Source organism: Oncorhynchus gorbuscha, linkage group LG24, assembly GCF_021184085.1.
Source record: "Oncorhynchus gorbuscha isolate QuinsamMale2020 ecotype Even-year linkage group LG24, OgorEven_v1.0, whole genome shotgun sequence".
NCBI lineage: Eukaryota > Metazoa > Chordata > Actinopteri > Salmoniformes > Salmonidae > Oncorhynchus > Oncorhynchus gorbuscha.
This window is the reverse complement of record NC_060196.1, coordinates 56,451,651-56,475,906: the sequence shown is the minus strand read 5'-3', so window position 1 is coordinate 56,475,906 and position 24,256 is coordinate 56,451,651. Positions and strand designations below refer to the sequence as shown.

General features: G+C 41.8%; 2 protein-coding genes across 2 annotated transcripts; both read right to left on the bottom strand.

Moving 5' to 3' along the window:
- Positions 1-531: 531 nt before the first annotated feature.
- On the bottom strand, positions 532-10,999 carry LOC124012372 (akirin-1-like). Its single transcript, XM_046325920.1, has 5 exons — positions 10,567-10,999; positions 3,899-4,045; positions 2,549-2,680; positions 2,213-2,284; positions 532-2,123 (listed from the first exon to the last, which is right to left on the bottom strand). The coding sequence occupies exons 1-5, from the start codon at positions 10,769-10,771 to the stop codon at positions 2,113-2,115; spliced, it is 567 nt and encodes a 188-aa protein (XP_046181876.1). The 5' UTR covers positions 10,772-10,999; the 3' UTR covers positions 532-2,112.
- Positions 11,000-15,348: 4,349 nt separating this feature from the next.
- On the bottom strand, positions 15,349-22,949 carry LOC124012532 (serine/arginine-rich splicing factor 10-like). Its single transcript, XM_046326264.1, has 6 exons — positions 22,768-22,949; positions 18,410-18,514; positions 17,369-17,472; positions 16,967-17,144; positions 16,777-16,833; positions 15,349-16,495 (listed from the first exon to the last, which is right to left on the bottom strand). The coding sequence occupies exons 1-6, from the start codon at positions 22,830-22,832 to the stop codon at positions 16,195-16,197; spliced, it is 810 nt and encodes a 269-aa protein (XP_046182220.1). The 5' UTR covers positions 22,833-22,949; the 3' UTR covers positions 15,349-16,194.
- Positions 22,950-24,256: the final 1,307 nt, after the last annotated feature.

Below are 24,256 nucleotides of genomic sequence, written 5' to 3'. Positions count from 1 at the left end.
TGTCAATCATTCTTATCGGCAGACTCAGTAGCCTCGGTTTTTTTAATGACTGCCTTGCCTGGTTCACCAACTACTTTGCAGACAAGAGTTCAGTGTGTCAAATCAGAGGCAATGTTGTCCAGTCCGGATTTAGATAAAGCAAAATGCTATGAGAACAGGTTGTTCTACCAGGTTTGTTGTTGGTTTAATTGTGAAGCAATAAGAAAATGGAAGTCTCCCTCCCATACCAATTGTTCTTGAGGAGCTTCAGTAGTTTCGAGCAATTTATAACAGTGTACTTCGACAGTACATTGAATATAATGGACCCTTTCGATACTAGAAATCTTTCAAGTATTTGTGATACTGTGTTTCATAGACTGATATTCTCCATAGTTATGAAAAATGTTTACAAAATGCTGTTCAAAATGCTACATTAATGCTGTCCCCCAGTGCACTATTTTCATTTGCTACAAATGTAACACTTGTGCCAACTCATATATTCGGCTTACTTAATGTCTTTAATTTAACTCACAAGAACTACATTCAAAATGATTCCCTTCAAATCAAGGCTTTATTTCAACAATGTTATAATTGTGTACAGCAAAACTGAGCTCAAAAAGGACACATTATTACATGTAGGAAAATTAAAAAAATTGATTGGGTATTTTTGATTAAAAGTTCATAGTAAGATCTTCTTGTAGAACTCAATCCAAAACCACACAATTAGAGAATCAAGTCTTCGTCTGTGTAAAGAAATGGGCATAACTCATGATGCATTTGAAATGGTACTTCCTAAATGGTAGGCTTGCACCCTATGTATACAGCTTGTGAAGAAGCACATTAGCTCATGTTTGAATGATGAAAATCAGTTTTGTTTCAACCCAACGCCATCCGTTAAAGACATACATTCACTGTATTCAGTAGTACTATGTAAAAGGACTAAATAACCTCTTCAATCCTAATCACAGGCTTTACAGAACACACCAGTATTATAAGATCCCCTGACTAATAACCCACAACTAGTCATTTAATAGGGATATCAAGTAGTACATTAAGAGTTTATAAATCATATGCAGAACATTCAATAAAATTAAAACCAAAATGAAAGGGGGACCAGCTAGATTCAAAACTTTGAGAAGGTCACTACAATGAGTGTGGTTCCCTTACAAAACCTCTCAAGGGCCCAAGTATTATAGATAACAGAATCAAGTTTATACAGACTCCTTAAAAAAAGAAAAAAGGACTGCAGTTTCAACCGTGGGTGTATTTTAGACACAGTCATTTCAGAATAACTGCAGTTATACTTCACTCTGACCGCAATCTTTTTTTTCTTGAATGGTGTTTTATTCCAAACCAAGAGAGGATAGGTGCAGTTTCCCCACATTTCATTCTCACATGAAACAACGCCTCAACATTCGTCTATCCCTGTGAAAAGGATCTTAACCAGTCAACAAATGAGCCCTTCCATTCATGGTATTCTTGGGAGTAATAGCCTGCATATTTTATAAAGAGCTCTGTATAACGACACATGCTTTGCTGGCATCTCCTCAATTGTAGCATAATTGGGTAGAATGTCTGAACAAGAACCTTGCCAATTCCAAACAGATTATCGTGGGGTTGACATGATCAGTTTCTGGAAAGGGTAGATCAATTGAAATATGCAAGACAAGGGAGTCAGCCATGTACAAAAATATGTTTCAAGAAAAGCAAAACTACAATTGACAGTCTGTAGTACACTGAAGTACCCCCTGTATAACATCAAATACAATTTAGATAAAGCACAAAATGGCAAATAACTTTCATTTCTAAAAAAAAAAAAAAAAAAATTCAAAAGAGAACCACATTTTCATGTATGGTTGGTGAAAAGTGAGGCTTCATGCTGCAGCAGTGGGTTTGGGAGGTTAAATAGAAGTCACATCAGCCTAGCTTTCTACAGCAATTTATTAAAAAGGAACATCAACCATCCATCTCCCCCCCCCCAAAAAAAAGCACACCCACACAAATACAACTCAGATTATTGAGTGTTAAAAGTCAAAAAGAAAAATCATAGCACTGAAGTAGTAAAGAAAAACGTGGAGATAGGCGAGCAGCAGTCTAGACGTGAGAGCGGGTAACTTCCTTATTTACGATAGTTCATGAGACATCTGAAAAATAAGAAAATGATGATTTAAAAACAGGCCCTGCAGAAACACGAGGATAAACGTTACCGTGTTGTGATATCGTTGGAACTCACAGCTGGAGGGTCTGGCGCCATATTGTCTCATGATCTGGTCATGTGTGAACTTCACAAACGATTCATATTGTTCTGGGAAGGAACCAAAACATCAAATGATCTATGGAATTAAAACTATTAAACTGAGCTGTCTGACCATGAGATGTCAATCTGGGCCTGTATTCCTAAAGCCTTTAAGAGTAGGAGAGCCAATCTGGCATCAAGTCCCAACTCCCCCTTATGTAAAACTGATTATTTATGGTCTAAAATGGTGAAATTGATCCTAGATCAGCACTCCTACTCAGATGCTTCATGAATCCTGGCACATATCTGTAAAGAGGAAGTCGCTCAGTATACCTGCCAGTTTAGTGTTGAGGATTTGCTCATACTCTTCACGGATGTTCTCGTCGTGGTCCTTGAGAATCCGTTCACACAGAGAGCCAACTTGGTGCAGTGTGAAACAGGGCTGGTCCCTCTTCACAGAAGACCCTGGAGAAACCATAACACGACAAGGAATGGTCTGTGGCCTGACAACAGCACATGCAAAATCCCAAATGGCACCCTATTCCCTTTATTGTGGACTACTTTTGCCAGGGGCACTACATCAGGAATAGGGTGCCCTATGGATGGTTAAAAATAACCAACTTACTAGGTCAGGATGTTGAAACATCTAGAATAAAACGCATGCAGAATTCTTAAGAATTTAACTCTGGTGGATCTTATTCACCACACCAAAAAAACAAGACAGCAGTGTGTGTGTTATTCATCCCTACAGTGAGACAGCACAGTGTGTGTGTTATTCATCCCTACAGTGAGACAGCACAGTGTGTGTGTGTGTTATTCATCCCTACAGTGAGACAGCACAGTGTGTGTGTGTTATTCATCCCTACAGTGAGACAGCACAGTGTGTGTGTGTTATTCATCCCTACAGTGAGACAGCACAGTGTGTGTGTGTGTGTTATTCATCCCTACAGTGAGACAGCACAGTGTGTGTGTGTGTTATTCATCCCTACAGTGAGACAGCACAGTGTGTGTGTGTTATTCATCCCTACAGTGAGACAGCACAGTGTGTGTGTGTTATTCATCCCTACAGTGAGACAGCACAGTGTGTGTGTGTTATTCATCCCTACAGTGAGACAGCACAGTGTGTGTGTGTTATTCATCCCTACAGTGAGACAGCACAGTGTGTGTGTGTTATTCATCCCTACAGTGAGACAGCACAGTGTGTGTGTGTTATTCATCCCTACAGTGAGACAGCACAGTGTGTGTGTGTGTTATTCATCCCTACAGTGAGACAGCACAGTGTGTGTGTGTTATTCATCCCTACAGTGAGACAGCACAGTGTGTGTGTGTTATTCATCCCTACAGTGAGACAGCACAGTGTGTGTGTGTTATTCATCCCTACAGTGAGACAGCAGTGTGTGTTATTCATCCCTACAGTGAGACAGCACAGTGTGTGTGTTATTCATCCCTACAGTGAGACAGCACAGTGTGTGTGTGTGTTATTCATCCCTACAGTGAGACAGCACAGTGTGTGTGTGTGTGTTATTCATCCCTACAGTGAGACAGCACAGTGTGTGTGTGTGTTATTCATCCCTACAGTGAGAGACAGCACAATGTGTGTGTTATTCATTCTTACAATAATTTATTTGCCATCAGATGCTGACAGCATCTCCTTCAGCTTGGTGGGAGTGCATGAAAACACACCTGGTTGGGCGCTTGGTGACATGAAGCCAGGGCTTTGGCCTGGGCCATCACTTAGACTCTGGGACTGGCTCTGGTTGAAGGCCCCCTCAAGCTTCCGCCTCCTCTGATAGCGGCTGTATTCTTGCCTAAGATTCTGGACAATCTGCTCTGTGGAGAGGGGAAACAGAAAACTTAATCTTAACATTATTGGGGTGATTGAGTGTTTCCTCACGCATCAACCCAGGCCTCCCACATGTCTCTCGGTTGCGTGATAAAACATGGTCACACATGCATGCACCTAATCAATCCATCATTTTCAATTTGGTAGGTAGATGGATGTATAAATTACTTCCTAGCAGTGGTGTAAAGTACTTCAGTAAAAATACTCAATTTCGACTTAAGTTGTCTTTTGTGGTATCTGTACTTTACTATTTATATTTGACAACTTTTACTTCACTACATTCCTAAAGAAAAGAATGTACTTCTTACCCGACACCCAAAAGTACTTACATTTTGAATGCAGGACAGGAAAATGGTCCAATTCATGCACTTATCATGACCAGGGCATCCCTACCACCTCTGATCTGGCAGACTCACTAAAACACACGTTTGTAAAAAAAAATAGATATATTTTTTTAAGTCTGAGTGTTGGAGTGTGTTATTCATCCATAAGTGAGAAAATAGTGTGTTATTCATTAATTTAAGGAATTTTAAATTATTTCTCCTACAAGCTAAAACTAAAGCAGGAAGCACCAGTGACTCGCTCAATACAGAAGTGGTCAGATGACATGGATGCTATGCTGTAGGACTGTGTTGCTATCACAGACTGGAATATGTTCTGGGATTCATCCAATGGCATTGAGGAGTTTACCACCTCAGTCACCGGCTTCATCAATAAGTGCATTGACGACTGCATTGACGGTGTCGTCGTCCCTACAGTGACCGTACGTACAGTACCAGTCAAAAGTTGACACACCTACTAATTTTCTGGGTTTTTCTTTATTTGTAGTATTTTCTACATTGTCGAATAATAGTGAAGACAAAAAAACTGGACCGTTCGCACTACCCTCTGTAGTGCCTTGCGGTTGCAGGCCGAGCAGTTGCACCCCTTCTGAAAAAACCTACACTCGATCCCTCCGATGTTAACAACTACAGACCAGTATCCCTCCTTTCTTTTCTCTCCAAAACTCTTGAACGTGCCGTCCTTGGTCAGCTCTCCCGCTATCTCTCTCAGAATGACCTTCTTGATCCAAATCAGTCAGGTTTCAAGATTCATTCAACTGAGACTGCTCTCTCTGTATCACGGAGCGCTCCGCACCGAAAAGTTAACCTCTTCCTCTGCTCTCATCCTTCTAGACCTATCGGCTGCCTTCGATACTGTGAACCATCAGATCCTCCTCTCCACCCTCTCCGAGTCCTAAGATTCTGGACAATCTGCTCTGGCATCTCTGTGGCCCACGCTTGGATTGCGTCCTACCTGACAGGTCGCTCCTACCAGGTGGCGTGGCGAGAATCTGTCTCCTCACCACGCGCTCTCACCACTGGTGTCCCCCAGGGCTCTGTTCTAGGCCCTCTCCTATTCTCGCTATACACCAAGTCACTTGGCTCTGTCATAAAACATGGTCTCTCCTATCATTGCTATGCACCTAACAACATTTTTCAATTTCCCCCTTCTGATGACCAGGTGGCGAATCGCATCTCTGCATGTCTGGCAGACATATCAGTGTGGAACGGATCACCACCTCAGCTGAATTTCGGCAAGACGGAGCTGCTCTTCCTCCCGGGAAGGACTTTCCATGATTCGCCATCATTTGACAACTCCATTGTGTCCTCCTCCCAGAGCGCTAAGGACCTTGGTGTGATCCTGGACAACACCCTGTCACCCAAAACTACATTTTGAATCAAGGCGGTGGCCCGTTCCTGTAGGTTCATGCTCGACAACATCCGCAGACCTCTGACCCTGCAGACTCACTAAAACAGGAACGTTTGCAGGTCCTAATCCAGGCACTTGTCATCTCCCGTTTTACTTAAAGTCTGCTGTTGGCTGGGCCCCTGCCTGTGCCATTAAATACAACTCATCCAGAAAAATAGTGCCGTCTAGTGTTCAACCTTCCCAAGAATTTTAAATGATTTCTGCTCCAAGCTAAAACTCCACTGGCTTCCAGTGACTCGCTCAATACAGACCAGTGGTGATGACACGGATGCTATGCTGTAGGACTGTCCAGGCTCTGATAGGCCCACACCCAAATAAGGGTTCTGGGATTCATCCAATGGCCTGAGGAGTTCCCTACCACTGAGGAAGTCAGTTCCCGTCTTCAGTCAAAACTGTGCATCTGGCTCCCCAATGGTGGAACAAACTCCCTCACGACGCCAGGACAGCGGAGTCAATCACCACCTTCCGGAGACACGAAACCTACTAATTTTTGGGTTTACTTAGGATAGGATAAAGTATTTTCTACCCCATTGTAAAATATTTAGATGCACTAAAAACTGGCTGTTCCACTGGATGTCATAAGGTGAATGCCCTCTGTAGTGCCTGGATAAGAGCGTCTGCTAAATGACTTAAATGTAAATGTAAATGCCATACCAGGCAGTGATGCTACCAGTCAGGATTAGAGGTCGATACCGATTAAAAATCGGCAATTATTTTTTTGTTGTTGTAATAATGACAATAACAACAATACTGAATTAACACTTATTTTAACTTAAAACATGAATAAAATCAATTTAGCCTCAAATAAATAATGAAACATGTTCAATTTGGTTTAAATAATGCAAAAAACAAAGTGTTGGAGAAGAAAGTAATATGTGCCATGTAAAATATACCTTTCATATACCTTTGACTATTGGATGTTCTTATAGGCACTATAGTTTTGCCAGTGTAACAGTATAGCTTCCGTCCCCCTCCTCGCCCCTACCTGGGCTCGAACCAGGAACACGTCGACAACAGCCACACTTGAAGCATCGTTACCCATCGCTCCACGGCCCTTGCAGCGCAAGGGGAATAACTACTCCAAATCTAAAAGCGAGCGACGTTTGAAACATTATTAGCGCACACCCAGCTAACCATTTCACATTGGTTACACCAGCCATTAGGCTGATAGGCTTGAAGTCATAAAGTCATAAACAGCAATGTGCTTGCGAAGAGCTGCTGGCAAAACGCACAAAAGTGCTGTTGGAATGAATTATTACGGACCTGCTGCTGCTCAGTCAGACTGCTCTATCAAATCATTGACTTCATTATAACATAATAACACAGAAATATGAACCTTTGGTCATTAATATGATCGAATCCAGAAACTATCATTTCAAAAACAAAATGTTTATTCTTTCAGTGAAATACGGAACCGTTCCGTATTTTATCTAACGGGTGGCATCCATAAGTCTAAATATTCCTGTTACATTGCACAACCTTCAATGCATGTCATAATTAGGTACAATTCTGGCAAATTAGTTCGCAATGAGCCAGGCAGCTCAAACTGTTGCATATACCCTGACTCTGCGTGCAATGAACGCAAGAGAAATGACAATTTCACCTGGTTAATATTGCCTGCTAAACTGGATTAGTAGTTATAACTAGTGATTATGATTGATTGTTTTTTTATAAGATAAGTTTAATGCTAGCTAGCAATTTACCTTGGCTTCTACTGCATTCGCGTAACAGGCAGACTACTCGTGGAGTGCAATGGTTAGAGCGTTGGACTAGTTAACTGTGCGGTTGCTAGATTGGAACCCCTGAGCTGACATGGTGAAAATCTGTCATTCTGCCCCTGAACAAGGCAGTTAGCCCACAGTTCCTAGGCAGTCATTGAAAATAAGTGACTTTAACAGACTTGCCTAGTTAAAAAAATTTTTTTTAAAAATGTATACCTTTTTTATTTAACGATTTCCGATTGTTATGAAAACTTGAAATCGGTCCTAATAAAATCGGCCATTCGATTAATCGGCCGACCTCTAGTCAGGATGCTCTCGATGGTGCAGCTGTATAACCGTTTGAGGATCTGAGGATCCATACCAAATATTTTCAGTCTCTTTGAATGGGGAAATAGGTTATGTCGTGCCCTCTTCACGACTGAAGACCACGTTAGTTTGTTGGTGATGTGGACGCTGGCTGAGCTGTAGTCAATGAATAGAATTCTCACATAGGTGTTCCATTTGTCCTGGTGGGAAAGGGCAGTGTGGAGTGCTAGAGATTGCATCATCTTTGGATCTGTTGGGGCGGTATGCAAATTAGAGTGGGTCTAGGCTTTCTGGGATGATGGTGTTGATGTGAGCCATGACCAGCCTTTCAAAGCACTTCATGGCTACAGACGTGAGTGCTATGAGTCGGTGGTCATTTAGGCAGGTTCCTTTGCTTTCTTGGGCACAGGGACTATGGTGGTCTGTTTTAAATATGTAGGTATTTGGCCTAGGACCCCAGATCCTCAAAAAGTTATACAGCCCACCAACGAGAGCATCCTGACAGGTTTTTCCAACAATTGTTTACAGACAGATTATTTCACTTATAATTCACTGTGTCACAATTCAGTGGGTCAGACGTTTACATACACTAAGTTGACTGTGCCTTTAAACAGCTTGGAAAATTCCAGAATATTACGTCATGGCTTTAGAAGCTTCTGATAGGCTACTTGGCATCATTTGAGTCAATTGGAGGTGTACCTGTGGATGCATTTCAAGGCTGACCTTCAAACTCAGTGCCTCTTTGCTTGACATCATGAGAAAATCAAAAGAATCAGCCAAGACCTCAAAAAAAATTGTAGACCTCCACAAGTTTGGTTCACCCTGGGGAGCAATTTCCAAATGCCTGAAGGTACCACGTTCATCTGTACAAACAATAGTACGCAAGTATAAACACCATGGGATCACGCAGCTGTCATACCACTCAGGAAGGAGATGCGTTCTGTCTCCTAGAGATGAATGTACTCTGGTGTGAAAAGTCCAAATCAATCCCAGAACAGCAGCAAAGGACCTTGTGGAGATGTTGGAGGAAACAGGTACAAAAGTATCTATAGCCACAGTAAAACGAGTCCTATAGCGACAACCTGAAAGGCCGCTCAGCAAGGAAGGAGCCACTGCTCCAAAACTGCCATAAAAAAGCCAGACTATATGGTTTGCAACTGTACATGGGGACAAAGATGGTACTTTTGAGAAATGTCCTCTGGTCTGATGAAACAAAATTTAAAACTGTTTGGCCATAATGACCATGTTTGGAGGAAAAAGGGGGAGGCTTGCAAGCCAAAGAACACCATCCCAACCGTGAAGCACAGGGGGTGGCAGCATCATGTTGTGGGGGTGCTTTGCTGCAGGAGGGACTGGCGCACTTCAAAATAGATGGCATCATGAGGAAATAAAATTATGTGGCTATATTGAAGCAACATCAAGACATCAGTCAGGAAGTTAAAGCTTGGTCGCAAATGGCTCTTCCAAATGGACAATGACCCCAAGCATACTTCCAAAGTTGTGGCAAAATGGCTTAAGGACAACAAAATCAAGGTATTTGGAGTGGCCATCACAAAGCCCTGACCTTAATCCCATAGAAAATGTGTGGGCAGAACTGAAAAAGTGTGTGGAGCAAGGAGGACTGCAAAACCTGACTCAGTTACACCAGCTCTGTCAGGAGGAATGGGCCAAAATTCACCCAACTTTTTGTGGGAAGCTTGTGGAAGTCTACCCGTAAAGTTTAAAAATGTAAAGGCAATGCTACCAAATACTAATTGAGAGCATGTAAACTTCTAACCCACTGGGAATGTGATGAAAGAAATAAAAGCTGAAATAAATCACATTTCAGTCTTAAAATAAAGTGGTGTTCCTAACTGACCTAAGACAATGAAGTTTTACCAGGATTAAATGTCAGGAATTGTGAAAAATGTAAACTTGTTTCAATGTATTTGGCTAAGGTGTATGCAAACTTCTGACTTAAACCGTATCTACTAGGCAATGTCAGTTAACAATTAATCAAAAGGCCACCCGGACAATTTGCATCGACACCTTCTTTGTTTTTACACTGCTGCTACTCCCTGTTTGTTATCCGTGCATAGTTACTTTACCCCTACATACATGTACAAATTACCTTGACTAACCTGTACCCCTGCACATACTCTTACCCTAACCTCATTGTTATTATGTTACTTTTTTTATACTTCAAGTTTATTTAGTAAATATTTTCTTCTTTATATTTCTTGAACTGCATTGTTGGTTAAGTTAAGGGCTTGTCGTAAAGGAACACCTGTTGTATTTGGCGCACGCGACAAATAGAATTTGATTCGATTTTTGACATAATTTGTTTAGACATATACTCAAAGTAGAATTTTACCAGGTGACTTTCACTGGAGTCATTTTCTATTTTAGATATCGTTACTTTTACTAAAGTATGACAATTTGGTACTTTTTCCACCCACCACTGTTTCCTACCTAGGTATTGTCATCAACTAGAAACGTATTGACATAGTTAGCTAGGATAAACATGTTACAATCAGGGCCGGGTTCATTCTGGCAAACTTGTGAGTTGAGACTAGTGGCTAACGTTTGCTAACTACATATTATATGTGTATACCTTTTACATCATAATGATCTTGTCTTGCTTCAGTGTAGGCCTATTAGCTACAGCCTTTAAAAAGCAGACTTAATTATTATTAGATAGCCTCTTTTACTACAATGTCCATCCAGCTCAATCCGGGCAATCGACTAACCTGGGGTGAGCCGGTGTTCTCCTCCACCAGTCGGTTGGGGGGACATCGGACTGTTGTCACCTGTAGCAGACAGCAGGTTGCATCGCTTTGGAGACGGGGAGACCGGAGTCCCGGGCAGATTGCTGCACCTTCGCCGTTTTGGAGATTGAGGGCTGTGAAGGGCCTCCAACTCCACTGAACGCTTCAAAGTAGCTGTGCACGCCATGGTAGCTAAACTTAGTCCAGAAAACCACTTCTTTTTGGTGGGAGGGGTGTCGGTCAAAATGTAGGATAGCTGCTAATAGTAACTGAGTAAATGAAGATTGGCTGTCCCGTCTTGCGCTTTCTTGTCTTCTAATTTATTTTTCTCGGTGTTTTTGTTAAATCACTCGCTTGCTAAATAACAACGTTCAAATGGCGTCTTCTTCCATCTAACTTTCGTTTTAAGGCAGATGTCACACCTTTAATTGCCTTCACCGCCACTTACTGGGCGGAGTTCAGACCGAAATATGAATTTTGCTTCCTTTAAAAAAAAGTTAATAACACAGCTAGCGAGCTGACCGATTTAAGTAATATCTTTACTTTATCAAATTAAACGTATTTTCTTTTAACAACCAAAATGATAAGTTCAACGTTAGCCAGCTAATAATAGGCGGTAATAGCTTGCATAATATAGCTGCCCGCTCCTAGTGCTCTACCAAAGCCACGCAGCTAATACTAATTAGTCATTTAATAACATCTATATGAGCTATGCAGGCATTAGCTAATGTTTCCCAACGATTATGGATACTGACAAGATACATGTCTCTCCGCCCAGACAATGGGAGTCGTTGTCCACAAAGCAGTCTGGTAATATGCATGTCAATCTCATGGCTCAAAGTGGAGGAGAGATTGACTTGATCACTACTTATTTTTTGTAGGAAGTGTAAAACAAGCTGTCTGTTTAATAAACTACTAGCACACAGCTCGGACACCCATGCATACCCACAATACCACCAGACTTCACAAAGTCCAGAGCAGACTATGGGAGGCGCACAGTACTACATAGAGCCATGACTACATGGAACTCTAATTCCACATCAGGTAACTGATGCAGCAGTAGAATCATATATTTCTTTAATACAAATACACCTTATGGAACAGCGGGTGCTGTGATGCACACAAACGCTAGTACACGCACTCTACATACACGTACGTTGTAATATTGTTGTATGGTGGTATTATACGTTTTGTATTGTAGATATGTAGTGGTGTACTAATGTTCTATCATGTACTGTTTTATATTTTTGTTTTAGGTGTAATGTGTAAACTGGATTGTTTTTCGCCTTAATGTGTTTGGAGCCCAGGAAAATTAGCTGCGGCAGGCAGCAGCTAATGGGGATCCCAATTAAATACAAATACAAAAACTTGTCAAATAAGCCATACATTTTTTGGTTGACCAAATTCGACACTCTCATTGACCTCCATACAAAAACTCCTTGCTTGGTAGGCGAAACAAAGAAAAAACGCCACCTGCTGGAGAGAGACAGATTTTCCGCCGAGTTGGGCCTCTCTTTATCCTCTACGTTACCTCGTTAGTCTGGGTCGTCACTAGTTACCACAGCCACAAAGTCATAGTTCATCGCTAAACCCCGCGTATTTCTAACATGTATCTTCTTAAAATCAGATTTTAACCTTAACCGAAACCTTAAACACACTACAAACCGTATACCTAACCTTAAATTATGACCAAAAAAAGTTCATGAATTTTTACCATTGCCAATTTTTCCATTATGGCTGTAGTAACTACTGACAAAATACCATCGGTCTGGAAATCATTGGTCTGGGTCGCGTAGTTAATTCAAGTCAATAGACTGCACTAACGTTAGTTCATCATTAAATTATTGACTTGCTATTATTAACTTTAGCTGCTCATTGATTCACTTTCCAGGTACAAAGTCGTCTAGTGTTTACGGAGGTTGACTGATGTTCAACACAGACAAAACACAAACACCCATAACATCAGTACAGAACAAAGCAATGGCATGTGTCATAACTGAGGGTCACTCTACTTGGTTCAGAGCCATAGGCTAGTATCTTTAACATACGTCTCTGAACTGGTTAGTTAGTGATGCTTTCGTATCCAAGCATGTTTTTTATTTACATTTGAAATATCTTACCAGGTGACAAAGTAAAGTCAGCATGGTAGGAGGACCGTGTCAACACGCAGCAAAGCAGGGGCAAGGTTCCAGTCTATGACCAACATGGATGGACATGCAGCATCAAGGAGCAGTGTAACAGTTACCGAGGTTCATCCTGATTCTGCTCGCAAAAAAAGATTACAATAAGTTGATTCACAACCGAGCACATTGGCATTGGAAGTAAACTGAATAGCTTTGTTGACAAGATGTCTCAAAAGTATATATAATTTCAATAATCAGGTCAATTGTTCACAAGAAGAAGAAAGAGGGATCTCTCTGTAGAATGCAGAAGCCTCAGGTAGAAGAGACCAGCAGAGACCAACAACAATACACATTTTCTCCCATATAACCAGACCTGTGATGGCAGTGTTATTGTATCTGACCCAAACACATGGAAACAATCTTCTCATTTCTTAGTATGTTCAGGTAGTCCCTCTCCGTTTCTGCCCCTTTGCTTCTGTTTGGTTCCTAGTGAATACGACCCAGTCAGATTAACGTTTTTGTACTCTTTGATTGTCAGGAGTAGGAGCTTGTGGGAAGTTAAACCAATGTTTGTAATTTTCACAGCAACCTGTGATGCAATTATAATCAATCTGGCTATTTGAAAAGCTCAAACTGAAATTTTTATTTGAAAGATTACAGTCAGTTGACTCACAACTGAGCGCTTTGGAAGAAAACTGGATAGCTTTGTTGGCAAGATGTCTCAAAGTAGTTCTCATTTTAATAATCTGGTCAATTGCCAATATGCCTACATTGATGAATTGTAGAACGAGTGTTTGTGACACATACAGTACAACCTTTCATATATCAATGTTGTATAAACACCTCATCATTTGCTTCGAAGTTGATGAAAACTGAGCAAAATTGGACATACTGTAGAACAAAGATTAGGAGTACTGTTATCTGGACACATTAGGAGTACTGTTATCTATCCTCACTCACCTTCATGGTTATAGTAAAATGTGTGTACAGCACAGCAGGCTCAGCAATACTTGTGTTTTTGGGGAGTCAGGGCAGTAGAAGGAAGCAGCAGTCAGTAGAAGGAAGCAGCAGTAGAAGGAAGTAGCAGTCAGAGCAGTAGAAGGAAGCAGCAGTCAGAGCAGTAGAAGGAAGCAGCAGTCAGAGCAGTAGAAGGAAGCAGCAGTCAGAGCAGTAGAAGGAAGCAGCAGTCAGAGCAGTAGAAGGAAGCAGCAGTCAGAGCAGTAGAAGGAAGCAGCAGTCAGAGCAGTAGAAGGAAGCAGCAGTCAGAGCAGTAGAAGGAAGCAGCAGTCAGAGCAGTAGAAGGAAGCAGCAGTCAGAGCAGTAGAAGGAAGCAGCAGTCAGAGCAGTAGAAGGAAGCAGCAGTCAGAGCAGTAGAAGGAAGCAGCAGTCAGAGCAGTAGAAGGAAGCATCAGTCTTGTTGTATTAAGTCTGCAGTCCCTCTTGGTTGCCCTGCCTTATTGTTACTAACCTGGTCCCATATCAGTTTGTGCTCTTGCCTACTCCATTGTTTGGCATTAGTTGTTGACAAGGGAGCAGAAACAGACCGACACCCAGGCTATATTGTTACTGCTTGTTGTTCTATGAAGTAATGGAGTAATGCACATACCAAGCTTTGGCACTTATTAGAGCATCTGACCTCAAAGTTGGAGGAACTATTTTACTCTCAATTGGTATTCTACCACAGCAATACTACTTAGTTTGAACTGTTTTTGTTGCTGTCTGTAGTCTATTATGTAATATTTCCACCAATGAAAAAAAAGGACTTCATTCATTTCTGTAGAAACAGTGCTTTCTGTGCTCCCCCTTCTTGGGCATTTTATACAAAGCAATCATGATCACAGAAAGTATGAACAATGTTCTGGGAAAACTATGCACAGCACAGACGGGATTAAAAGACATTTTCTTTTGTATTGGCAAAAAAATGCAGGACAAAATGTGACTTAACACCCACACTTGCGGTTACTATGGTTACCTTACACATCCCATTGTGAAATTTAGTATTTTATGTACCAAAACTTACAAGTTAAAATTTGAATCAAATGGAACATGTAAGCAATTGAGTGGAATATTTGATTGATATATTTTAATGTTTATTACTTTGCGCTGTTGTTCCAACTGTTCAAAGTTTATGCTTCATACCAAATTCAAAACCTGTTCTTTCTCATTTTATCCATCCAACTTATTTTTATTTAGATCTTTTGAATAAGCTCGTCTGACCTTTATCAAGATGAAAATAAATTATTCCTCCCGAATCACGTGTCTGGTATTAGCATTCGAGGTATTTTGTGTATAGTGACATTACAGAATCAAATAGATTGCCAGGTACAGATATCCTCGGATTTAAGTCGACGTCTCAGTAAGACTGATGTTCGGACACCGTATTGAATTCTAAAACATCCTCACATGCAGAAATGCAAGCAAACAATGTCTGATAGAATGCCACCCAAACTAGATAGCTACCATTCATTTTTACACATTTATTACTCAAGATACAGTTGCATATACAGTGGAGTATAACTGATATTTAGAAGGAAGGAAGACTACACTTCTTGAGTTGCTGTCGAAGGAAACAAAGATTATAGAATAACTACAAGCCACCATAGGAACCGTTGAGTATGAAGCACTAACACAGAGAGAAGGATCAAGGTCATGTTTTTATGTCAGAAAACAATACAAAATACAACAGGCTATGTAAAAACCATAGCAACTAACGCAAACCTTCAGTTGACAGGATGACACTACTGAAATTATTCTAGAATTCCTGGAAGGCATGAAAATTAGGGCTATCAGAATGTATTAAATCAAAACAGGACTAACATGGGCCTGTATCGCTAAACAAATCTTTAAAAATATATATAAAAAAAAACAGCATTAGAAAATGAACTGTCCCACCAAGTGGCTAGCGGCTCTTATACAGGCCAGGTAACTTACACTACAAATCATCCCAACTGTGTGGAACGGTGTCCAATGTACCCGACTAGACAGTCACGGTAATGATTTTAGTGACAAGGGCCAGGATTCAATCTGATCAGCCCTTTTCAGCTATGCAACTTTAAAAAGCAATATTCCCTCGTTTGCCGAGACTGCATTCATAGTAAACGCTGCATATGTTGGCTCAAACGGAAATTACCTTTAAAATGTCATGTGTGTTATTACACAAACCTACCACTGATGGGATGCAATCCTGGCCTTGATCTTGGCCTGTACAGTACTTATAGCCCTGGGTCTAATGAAAGACAACCCTTTTACAAAAGATATAATGACTAGAAACAGAGGGTGTAAACGACAGGACATTTCTGGGATTGATGGATTTAAAAACAGAAGGATACCATGTTTGTCTTTCCTCAAAGGAAAAAAAAAAAGGGGGGAAAAAAACAAAGGAATATCATTTTTGCAAACAAACAAACAAACAAAACCAACCAACAACTGTTCCATGAACATTCAATTATCCAGCAAGAAAACTGTCAAAAAGATCCAAAAAACATGTTTAGTGTCCCCCTGACTTGCGTCCAGTCCAGGACCTGGAGCGAGAGCGGGACCGCGAGAGGGAACGGGACCGCGAGCGGGACAAGGAACGCATACGGGACGACGCCTCGTCCCGAGGCTCATAGCCACCGGGGGCTTGGTGGAAGTCACCATCTTGTGGGCTCAGGGACTTGGAGTGGGAACGAGACTTTCCTCTGGACTCCCTCTGGGCCCTGGATCTGGAGTGAGAAGGGGAGCGGGACTGGCTGTGAGGGGAGTGCCCAGGAGGGGGTCGTCTGTGGTCACGTGGGGGTGGCCTGTGCCTGCGTAAAGAACAAAACCATTGGATTATTAGAATCACGCTTCCACTGACGAAGACAGCAAAAGTGACAGAAGATCACAGCCAACTAATGATTGATAGATGAATTGAAAGTGCCCAGAACATGGCTCTGTGTACCTCCCAAATAGGTCCATATTCCCTATATAATGCACTACTTTTGAATAAAGCCCAATAAATCCTGGTCAAAAGTAATGTACTATATAGGGAATAGAGGTGCCATTTGGGATGCAATCATTGTCAGTGGTTCAGCTGTGAAGGACCCACCTGTCGTTTTCCGGGCTCCTGCTTCTTCCTCTACCACCATACATCCTTCCACGGGAGCTGGGTAACAAAAGTATATTGTCAAGCAGAATGTACTCAGCAGAACTGACATTTTATAGAAGCTTCACAGCTTGAAATCCCCTCCAAATAGAATTATTTGAAGCTAGTTGGAAAACACTAGAAAGGGCCTTACTCCCGGGGACTCTCAGAACGTCTGGTCCGGCGCTCGTAGGATGGGCTGCGTGACCTGCGTCTTTGGTAGCTACGGCTGCGAGAGCGCCTACGGCGGCTGTCCCGATCATAATCACGATCATCATGCCGCGAAGAGCTGCGCGAAGATCCCCCCTCTTTCCCTTGCATCTGATTGGGTGCTGTGATGGAAAAAATAAAAAGGGTACTTGGGTAAAGAGAGAAAAACCCAACTAGCAGACATACCATACCAAATGCTTTAGCTCTACTTGAAAGTATTACAGCTGTACCACATCAGGTAGGAAATACATGTATTTGAACTTACAGCTTGAAAGTAAAATCAGTAAATTGCTCGATATGGTACATAGTTACTTCAGCAAACAATAAATTGGGGTAACTGTCTTACTCTTTCGATCTCCCTGCGCGAACTGGATTTCAATCTGTCGGCCACACACCCACTTCCTGTCCAGGTTGTGAAGAGCATCTTCTGCGTCGCGCACATCTTCAAACTTGCTGAGCTGTTAAGGTTCTTACCTTCTGGCCTTGTGTGGTTAAATTCTTTTCAGCACAACTGTTGTAATACAATGCATCTTCTGCCACTTAATCAAAAGGGAAGCCATATTGGCTGACAGTATAAAGCTAAACGTAGGTTGTGGAACAATTGTTAAGTGCATGTTGGGTTCTTCTGAAGATTAAAGATGAGGCAAACATGTTTCAATAATGTGTCGCTAATTTTATGGCCTTTACCAAGTAACCAATACTGCTTTAGTTTCAAATGATATTGTTGAGTGCAAAATATATTGATAAGAGTACAATTATAATTTCTTAGTTCAATTAAGAATCAAATTTAGCATATTGGCCATGTATCGATTGCTTTTCCTGTAATACTTGGCGATTCATTTTTTTTTGAGAGGATACAAAATAATTCAGGTTTGTTACCTTAAACACGCTCGACTTTGACTTACATCTTGATCTTTAAGCTCTTTAACCGCCTCCCAGAAGAACTTGGGTTTCCTGCTCGTCTTTGCCCTTTAAAATCTCTTCCCTTTTCCTCTTTCTTTTGATGACATATCCAAGCCTCGACTCCGTCCCCCTTTTTCCTTTGTCTCTTCAAGCTTTAAATTCTCTTTCTTTTTCAACCTTTCTCCCTCTCTCTGTTTCTTGCATCCTGGCGGTCTTTTGCTGCTTGTCTTTAGATCTACTCTACTTTCCACAACAACTGGATACCTTTACATTTTCTGGGGCAACAGAGAAATGTAAGTTAGATATTAAAAAGTTCTTCAGCGTGTACATACAGAAAACAGTCACAGCAAATCAATTATACAACCAAAACTCAATGCTTGAAGACACCGTCTGAGAAAGCACGTTAAGTTTACACCACATTCAAAATTAAAACAAAAAGAGAAACACATATTTCATAACGCTCACTGTAGAAGGGAAAGGATATTGAATATATGCAAATCCTCTCGGTCGGCGTGAATAGAAGTCAAGTGGAATGTAGACATCTACTACAGGCCCATAGCGACCAAACTCACGCCGCAAATCCTCAGGCCTGAATACCGTAAATAGATAGAAATTTCACTTCAATGACCTGGAGGAAAAGTCTTAAGTTCCAGAATAAAGTGGCACCACCATGGGAGCCACGGACAGACCGCTGAGACCGGTGGCTTCTGTTGGGCAATATGAAGATACCACTTCTTTGCATTAAAAACACAATTTAAACTTTTTTTGAAGTTCATGCACACTCTGAAATGTATCTTAGTTCCAAGAATTGATCAAATCCCCTGTGTTAGTAGCCCAATTGCCGGCAGATCGCAATATTTAGTTGTTTCACCTTACCGGCCAATGGGAATTATTATGCAGCCAGCTATACACTCGTATCCCCCGTGAATTTTAGGATAAAATAATGAATTCGGCCTTTACTAATATAGTCCATACATACGCATTGAATAACACATTCATAAATGCCAAAAAAATGTCTTTGCTATATCCAGGAGGAGATAAGAGGTCAGGATTTTTTATATTTTTATTAATATACATAGTACCAGTCAAAAGTTTGGACACACCTACTCATTCTCATTCTTGAATCAAGCCTTCAACCATGAAGGCCTGATTCAACCATGAAGGCCTTTTGCACACAATGTATATAGACTCCCCCCTTTTTTTCTCCCTACTGTGTTATTGACTTGTTAATTGTTTACTCCATGTGTAACTCTGTTGTCTGTTCACACTGCTATGCTTTATCTTGGCCAGGTCGCAGTTGCAAATGAGAACTTGTTCTCAACTAGCCTACCTGGTTAAATAAAGGTGAAATAATAAATAAAAAATACAAATTCACGCAGTCTCCTCTGAACTGTTGATGTTGAGATGTGCCTGTTAGTTGAACTCTGTGAAGCATTTATTTGGGCTGCAATTTCTGAGGCTGGTAACTCTAATGAACTTATCCTCTGCAGCAGAGGCAACTCTGGGTCTTCCTTTCCAGTGGCGGGCCTCATGAGAGCCGGTTTCATCATAGCGTTTGATGGTTTTTGCGACTGCACTTGAAGAAACTTTCAAAGTTCTTCACATTTTCCGGACTGACTGACCTTCATGTCTTAAGAATTGAATTGGATTGTCTTATCTCTTTGCTTGTTAAAGCGGTTCTTGCCATAATATGGACCATCTTCTGTATACCACCCCTACCGTGACACAACACAACTGGCTAAAACACATTAAGATAAGAAATTCCACAAATTAACATTTAACAAGGCACTCCTGTTAATTGAAATGCATTCCAGGTGACTGACTACCTCATGAAGCTGGTTGAGAGAATGCCAAGAGTGTGTATCATCAAGGCAAAGGGTGGCTTACTTTGAAGAATCTCACATCTAAAATATATTTTGATTTGTTTAACACTTTTGGTTACTACATGATTCCATGTGTGTATTTTCATAATTTTGATGTCTTCACTATTATTCTACAATGTAGAAATAATAGTCACGAGTCCCGTGACATTTGTGGGAGTCGTAGAGCAAAACTGAGACGTGTTTGTGAGAATCTCACTTTTGTGGGGTCACAGTTAGTAGCCCAAACGTTACCAACAGAAGTTGACAGATTGCACAGACTTCCGACCTGTGACAATTGTGGGGGCCGCAGAGCCAAACCGCGCAGACGTCTTCGTGAGAAGAACGATTTTCGGGATGTCTCATGGTCTGACAAACGCCACTGTAGCTCGGTTATCTACCACCGCAGATGCGGAAGGCCGCCTATTGATATGCAGTTCATGCAACAACAACAAAAAATAATCTCTAACTTAAACTGACGGATATTGATGGATTGGTTTTTATTATGTTACTTAAATTGACACACCAGTGCGGCAATAGACTTGCAGCAGTCTCTCCCCCCGTTCTGATAGTTTCAATGGCCTGTATTGGATTTGTTAGCATGAACTAATTTACAGAACGATATTCAGTTTTAATAAGATGAAACATTTACGATGTGAAATTATCAAGTTTAAATTAGATTTAAAGTAGAATATATTGATTTTTAACCCACATTAATTCATGTAATGATTGTTTTGTTTACAGGTCTATTAAGTGATATGTTCTTAAACTTGTGCAATCTGAAAAGTGTAATTAATAGTAAATAAATGATTATACATTTATTTTAAAATGGATCTGAATGCTGCCACTAATAACCCATTTCTCTCTCACTATGCCTGAGGAAACCTTGGCCTGAGGATTCCTGGCTCTGCATGTCACCAATCCACCTGGTTGACCTGCCCATCCCATGCTGCAGGCTAGCTGACTTGCCCTGGACAGATCTCTGACTACCATGCCTCTTCCCACCACATCCCTTGACTGCCTAAAACATTAAAGACCACCTGTCCTTTCAGTCTTGAAGTGTCCGCACCCTGTATTCATTATGGGTTTTAGGCTGGATATCTGTAAAACACTGACAATTCCTGATGTAAAAAGGGCTCTACAAAATAAATGTGATTGAAGTGTGCCGCATTCCATTTCCTGATACATAAATCAGTTAAGATTGACACACCATATTTGTTAATCTAATAAACAATTTCAATATGTAAACAGACAATAAGGGTAGCAGGGTAGCCTAGTGGTTAGAGTGTAGAGGCGGCAGGGTAGCCTAGTGGTTAGAGCGTAGAGGCGACAGGGTAGCCTAGTGGTTAGAGTGTAGAGGCGGCAGGGTAGCCTAGTGGTTAGAGTGTAGAGGCGGCAGGGTAGCCTAGTGGTTAGAGTGTAGAGGCAGCAGGGTAGCCTAGTGGTTAGAGTGTAGAGGCAGCAGGGTAGCCTAGTGGTTAGGAGCAGGGAGCCTAGTGGTTAGAGTGTAGAGCAGGGTAGCCTAGTGGTTAGAGTGTAGAGGCGGCAGGGTAGCCTAGTGGTTAGAGTGTAGAGGCGGCAGGGTAGCCTAGTGGTTAGAGCGTAGAGGCGGCAGGGTAGCCTAGTGGTTAGAGCGTAGAGGCGGCAGGGTAGCCTAGTGGTTAGAGCGTAGAGGCAGCAGGGTAGCCTAGTGGTTAGAGCGTAGAGGCAGCAGGGTAGCCTAGTGGTTAGAGCGTAGAGGCAGCAGGGTAGCCTAGTGGTTAGAGCGTAGAGGCAGCAGGGTAGCCTAGTAGAGCGTAGAGGCAGCAGGGTAGCCTAGTGGTAGAGGCAGCAGGGAGCCTAGTGGTAGAGGCGGCAGGGTAGCCTAGTGGTTAGAGCGTAGAGGCGGCAGGGTAGCCTAGTGGTTAGAGTGTTGGACTAGTAACCGGAAGGTTGCAAGTCCAAATCCCCGAGCTGACATGGTACAAATCTGTCGTTCAGCCCCTGAACAGGCAGTTAACCCACTGTTCCTAGGCTGTCATTGAAAATAAGAATTTGTCCTTAACTGACTTGCCTAGTTAAATAAAAGCAAAAAATAAAAAAAAATAAGCTGGACTGTGCATTATTCGATGAGACCGTATACTGGTCTTGGTGATGACTGGGTGATATGGTACATGATATTATATTAAAGGATTTCTGGGAACAACTTATTTATTATTTTGAATCTTACCAGCTGTGGAAAAACAAACTGCTGCAACATGATTGGTAGAACGCGATACGCAACATCCGGGACTATAGCATTAGCCACAGTAGCATGGTAGTGGAAAATGGCGTTTCATTAATTAAAGTAGGTTATATATGTATAGCCTTGTCGACATTAAAAACGATTATCGACGACTTTTTGCCTGAATTGATAATGTTTAAAGTATAAACGGGTCCACGGGGGAGATGAGTGTATAGTTGGCTGCATAACGTTTCCCTTTGGACAGTAAGGTTAAACCTCAGTATCGCCACCTGCCTGCCTTTGGGCTACTGTGTTACTATGTGTAGGCCTGTGTATGTAGTGTTGTCTTGCGAATAAAATACATGGCTGTTAACTAGATATGGGGAATATGTCATTCTAACAGTCATATGTTTAAGCCATTTATATTAGAATTCCATAAAGCAAAAGCGGAGTTTATTTTCCCACCGAAGTGTGCACCGGAAGCTACAGCAAGCTAACGACGTTAGCTCATTAGGCAGGACAACTAACTACTTCGAAGTATTGCCAGATTGATATAGATACAAACGTATGTTTCAATCTGATCTGATGATAGTAGCTTTCTTTTGATTTTTATGGACTAGGATTTGAGTCTAGCCTCCTCTGGTCTAGCTACCCCGGTAAGGTCAAGTCAGGCCGAAGCGCGTGGCTAGCCGACTAGCATTGGGCTAATGTTAGCTAGCTCGGGGCGTCGAAGTATTTAGTTGACTCGACTAGGGGGATTTGTTCCAAATGTGTACTCACCTGGATTCATCGGAAATGTTTCTGATGAAAAGCGATGTATTTGGAGGTCTCAAATATCTGGCCATGTTCAAAATATTCAGCAAGAACGCAGCTTTACACTAAATATTTCTGCTATGTTTTGGCTTTATGCGCAGACAGAGATTGTGGCGCAGCAACGTGGAAGAAGGAATGCGCAGGCGCGTGTTCTACTTCGCGCAATTGTAATCAAGTGAAAGCGCAAACAAAATCAGCAACATCTGCTGTTTCTTTTTTAAATTGTGTATAACCAGGGAGTTAGATGAGCCCTGCATGAACACATTAGGTGCCGTTATCATAGCGTGCTGAGGAAGCAGCAATATCCCTACTGTAGGTACTGAGTAGGTGGTTTTGTTAAAGAGTAACATAAAATAATCTCAGTGGGTTTTGTTGCCAGTCCCAACTAGGTATGCTACCTGTATGGTATGCTAACTGCCTGTAATTATGACTTTTTTTTAGGTAAAATAATAATAAAATTATAGAATTTTGCATAATTACTGCCTGCATTTTGAGGCGTTGGGCCAGTAACCGAAAGGTTGCTGGATAAAATCCCAGAGCTGAGAAGATGAAAAAGTATTTATCTTCCCCTGAACAAACACTGTTCCCCGGTAGGTCGTCATTGTAAATATAAATTTGTTCTTAACCGACTTGCCTTGTTAAATAAAAAACTCCATGCTTGCATAATGTTTTTAAAATGTGTTGGTCTGAGCACTCTGGAGCAAGTTTTCCTGTACTTTGCTCCGTCCATCTTTCCCTCAATCCTGTCTCCCAGTCCCTGCCGGTGAAAAACATCCTCACAGCATGACGCTTCCACCACCATGCTTCACCGTAGGGATGGTGCCTGGTTTCCTCCATTCAGGCCAAAGAGTTCAATCTTGGTTTTATCAAACCAGATAATCTTGTTTCTCATTATCTGAGAGTCTTTTATGTGGCTTTTGGCAAACCCCAAGCGGGCTGTTATGTGCCTTTACTTATTAGTGGCTTCTGTCTGGCCATTCTACTGTAAAGGCCTGATTGGTGGAGTGCTGCAGAGATGGCACCCTCATAGACGTCATCCTGACCAACTGGCCCTCCAAATACACCTCCGCTGTCTTCAACCAGGATGTCAGCGACCACTGCCTCATTGCCTGTATCCGCTACGGTGCCGCAGTCAAACGACCACCCCTCATCACTCCCTAAAACACTTCTGTGAGCAGGCCTTTCTAATCGACCTGGCCCGGGTATCCTGGAAGGACATTGACCTCATCCCGTCAGTTGAGGATGCCTGGTCATTCTTTAAGAGTAACTTCCTCACCATTTTAGATAAGCATGCTCCGTTCAAAAAATGCAGAACTAAGAACAGATACAGCCCTTGGTTCACTCCAGACCTGACTGCCCTCGACCAGCACAAAAACATCCTGTGGTGGACTGCAATAGCATCGAACAGTCCCCGCGATATGCAACTGTTCAGGGAAGTCAGGAACCAATACACGCA

What these genes read in the sequence shown, in the direction of transcription:
- LOC124012372 (XM_046325920.1), bottom strand. Translation starts at nt 10,771, where the DNA reads ATGGCGTGCACAGCTACTTTGAAGCGTTCAGTGGAGTTGGAGGCCCTT. An exon ending in AGAACACCGGCTCACCCCAG is followed by an intron (nt 4,046 to 10,566) that starts GTTAGTCGATTG and finishes CCCTCTCCACAG; the next exon opens with AGCAGATTGTCCAGAATCTT. An exon ending in CCTCAACACTAAACTGGCAG is followed by an intron (nt 2,285 to 2,548) that starts GTATACTGAGCG and finishes GTTCCTTCCCAG; the next exon opens with AACAATATGAATCGTTTGTG.
- LOC124012532 (XM_046326264.1), bottom strand. Translation starts at nt 22,832, where the DNA reads ATGGCCAGATATTTGAGACCTCCAAATACATCGCTTTTCATCAGAAAC. An exon ending in CGCGCAGGGAGATCGAAAGA is followed by an intron (nt 17,145 to 17,368) that starts GTAAGACAGTTA and finishes TTTCCATCACAG; the next exon opens with CACCCAATCAGATGCAAGGG. An exon ending in CGTTCTGAGAGTCCCCGGGA is followed by an intron (nt 16,834 to 16,966) that starts GTAAGGCCCTTT and finishes TTTGTTACCCAG; the next exon opens with CTCCCGTGGAAGGATGTATG.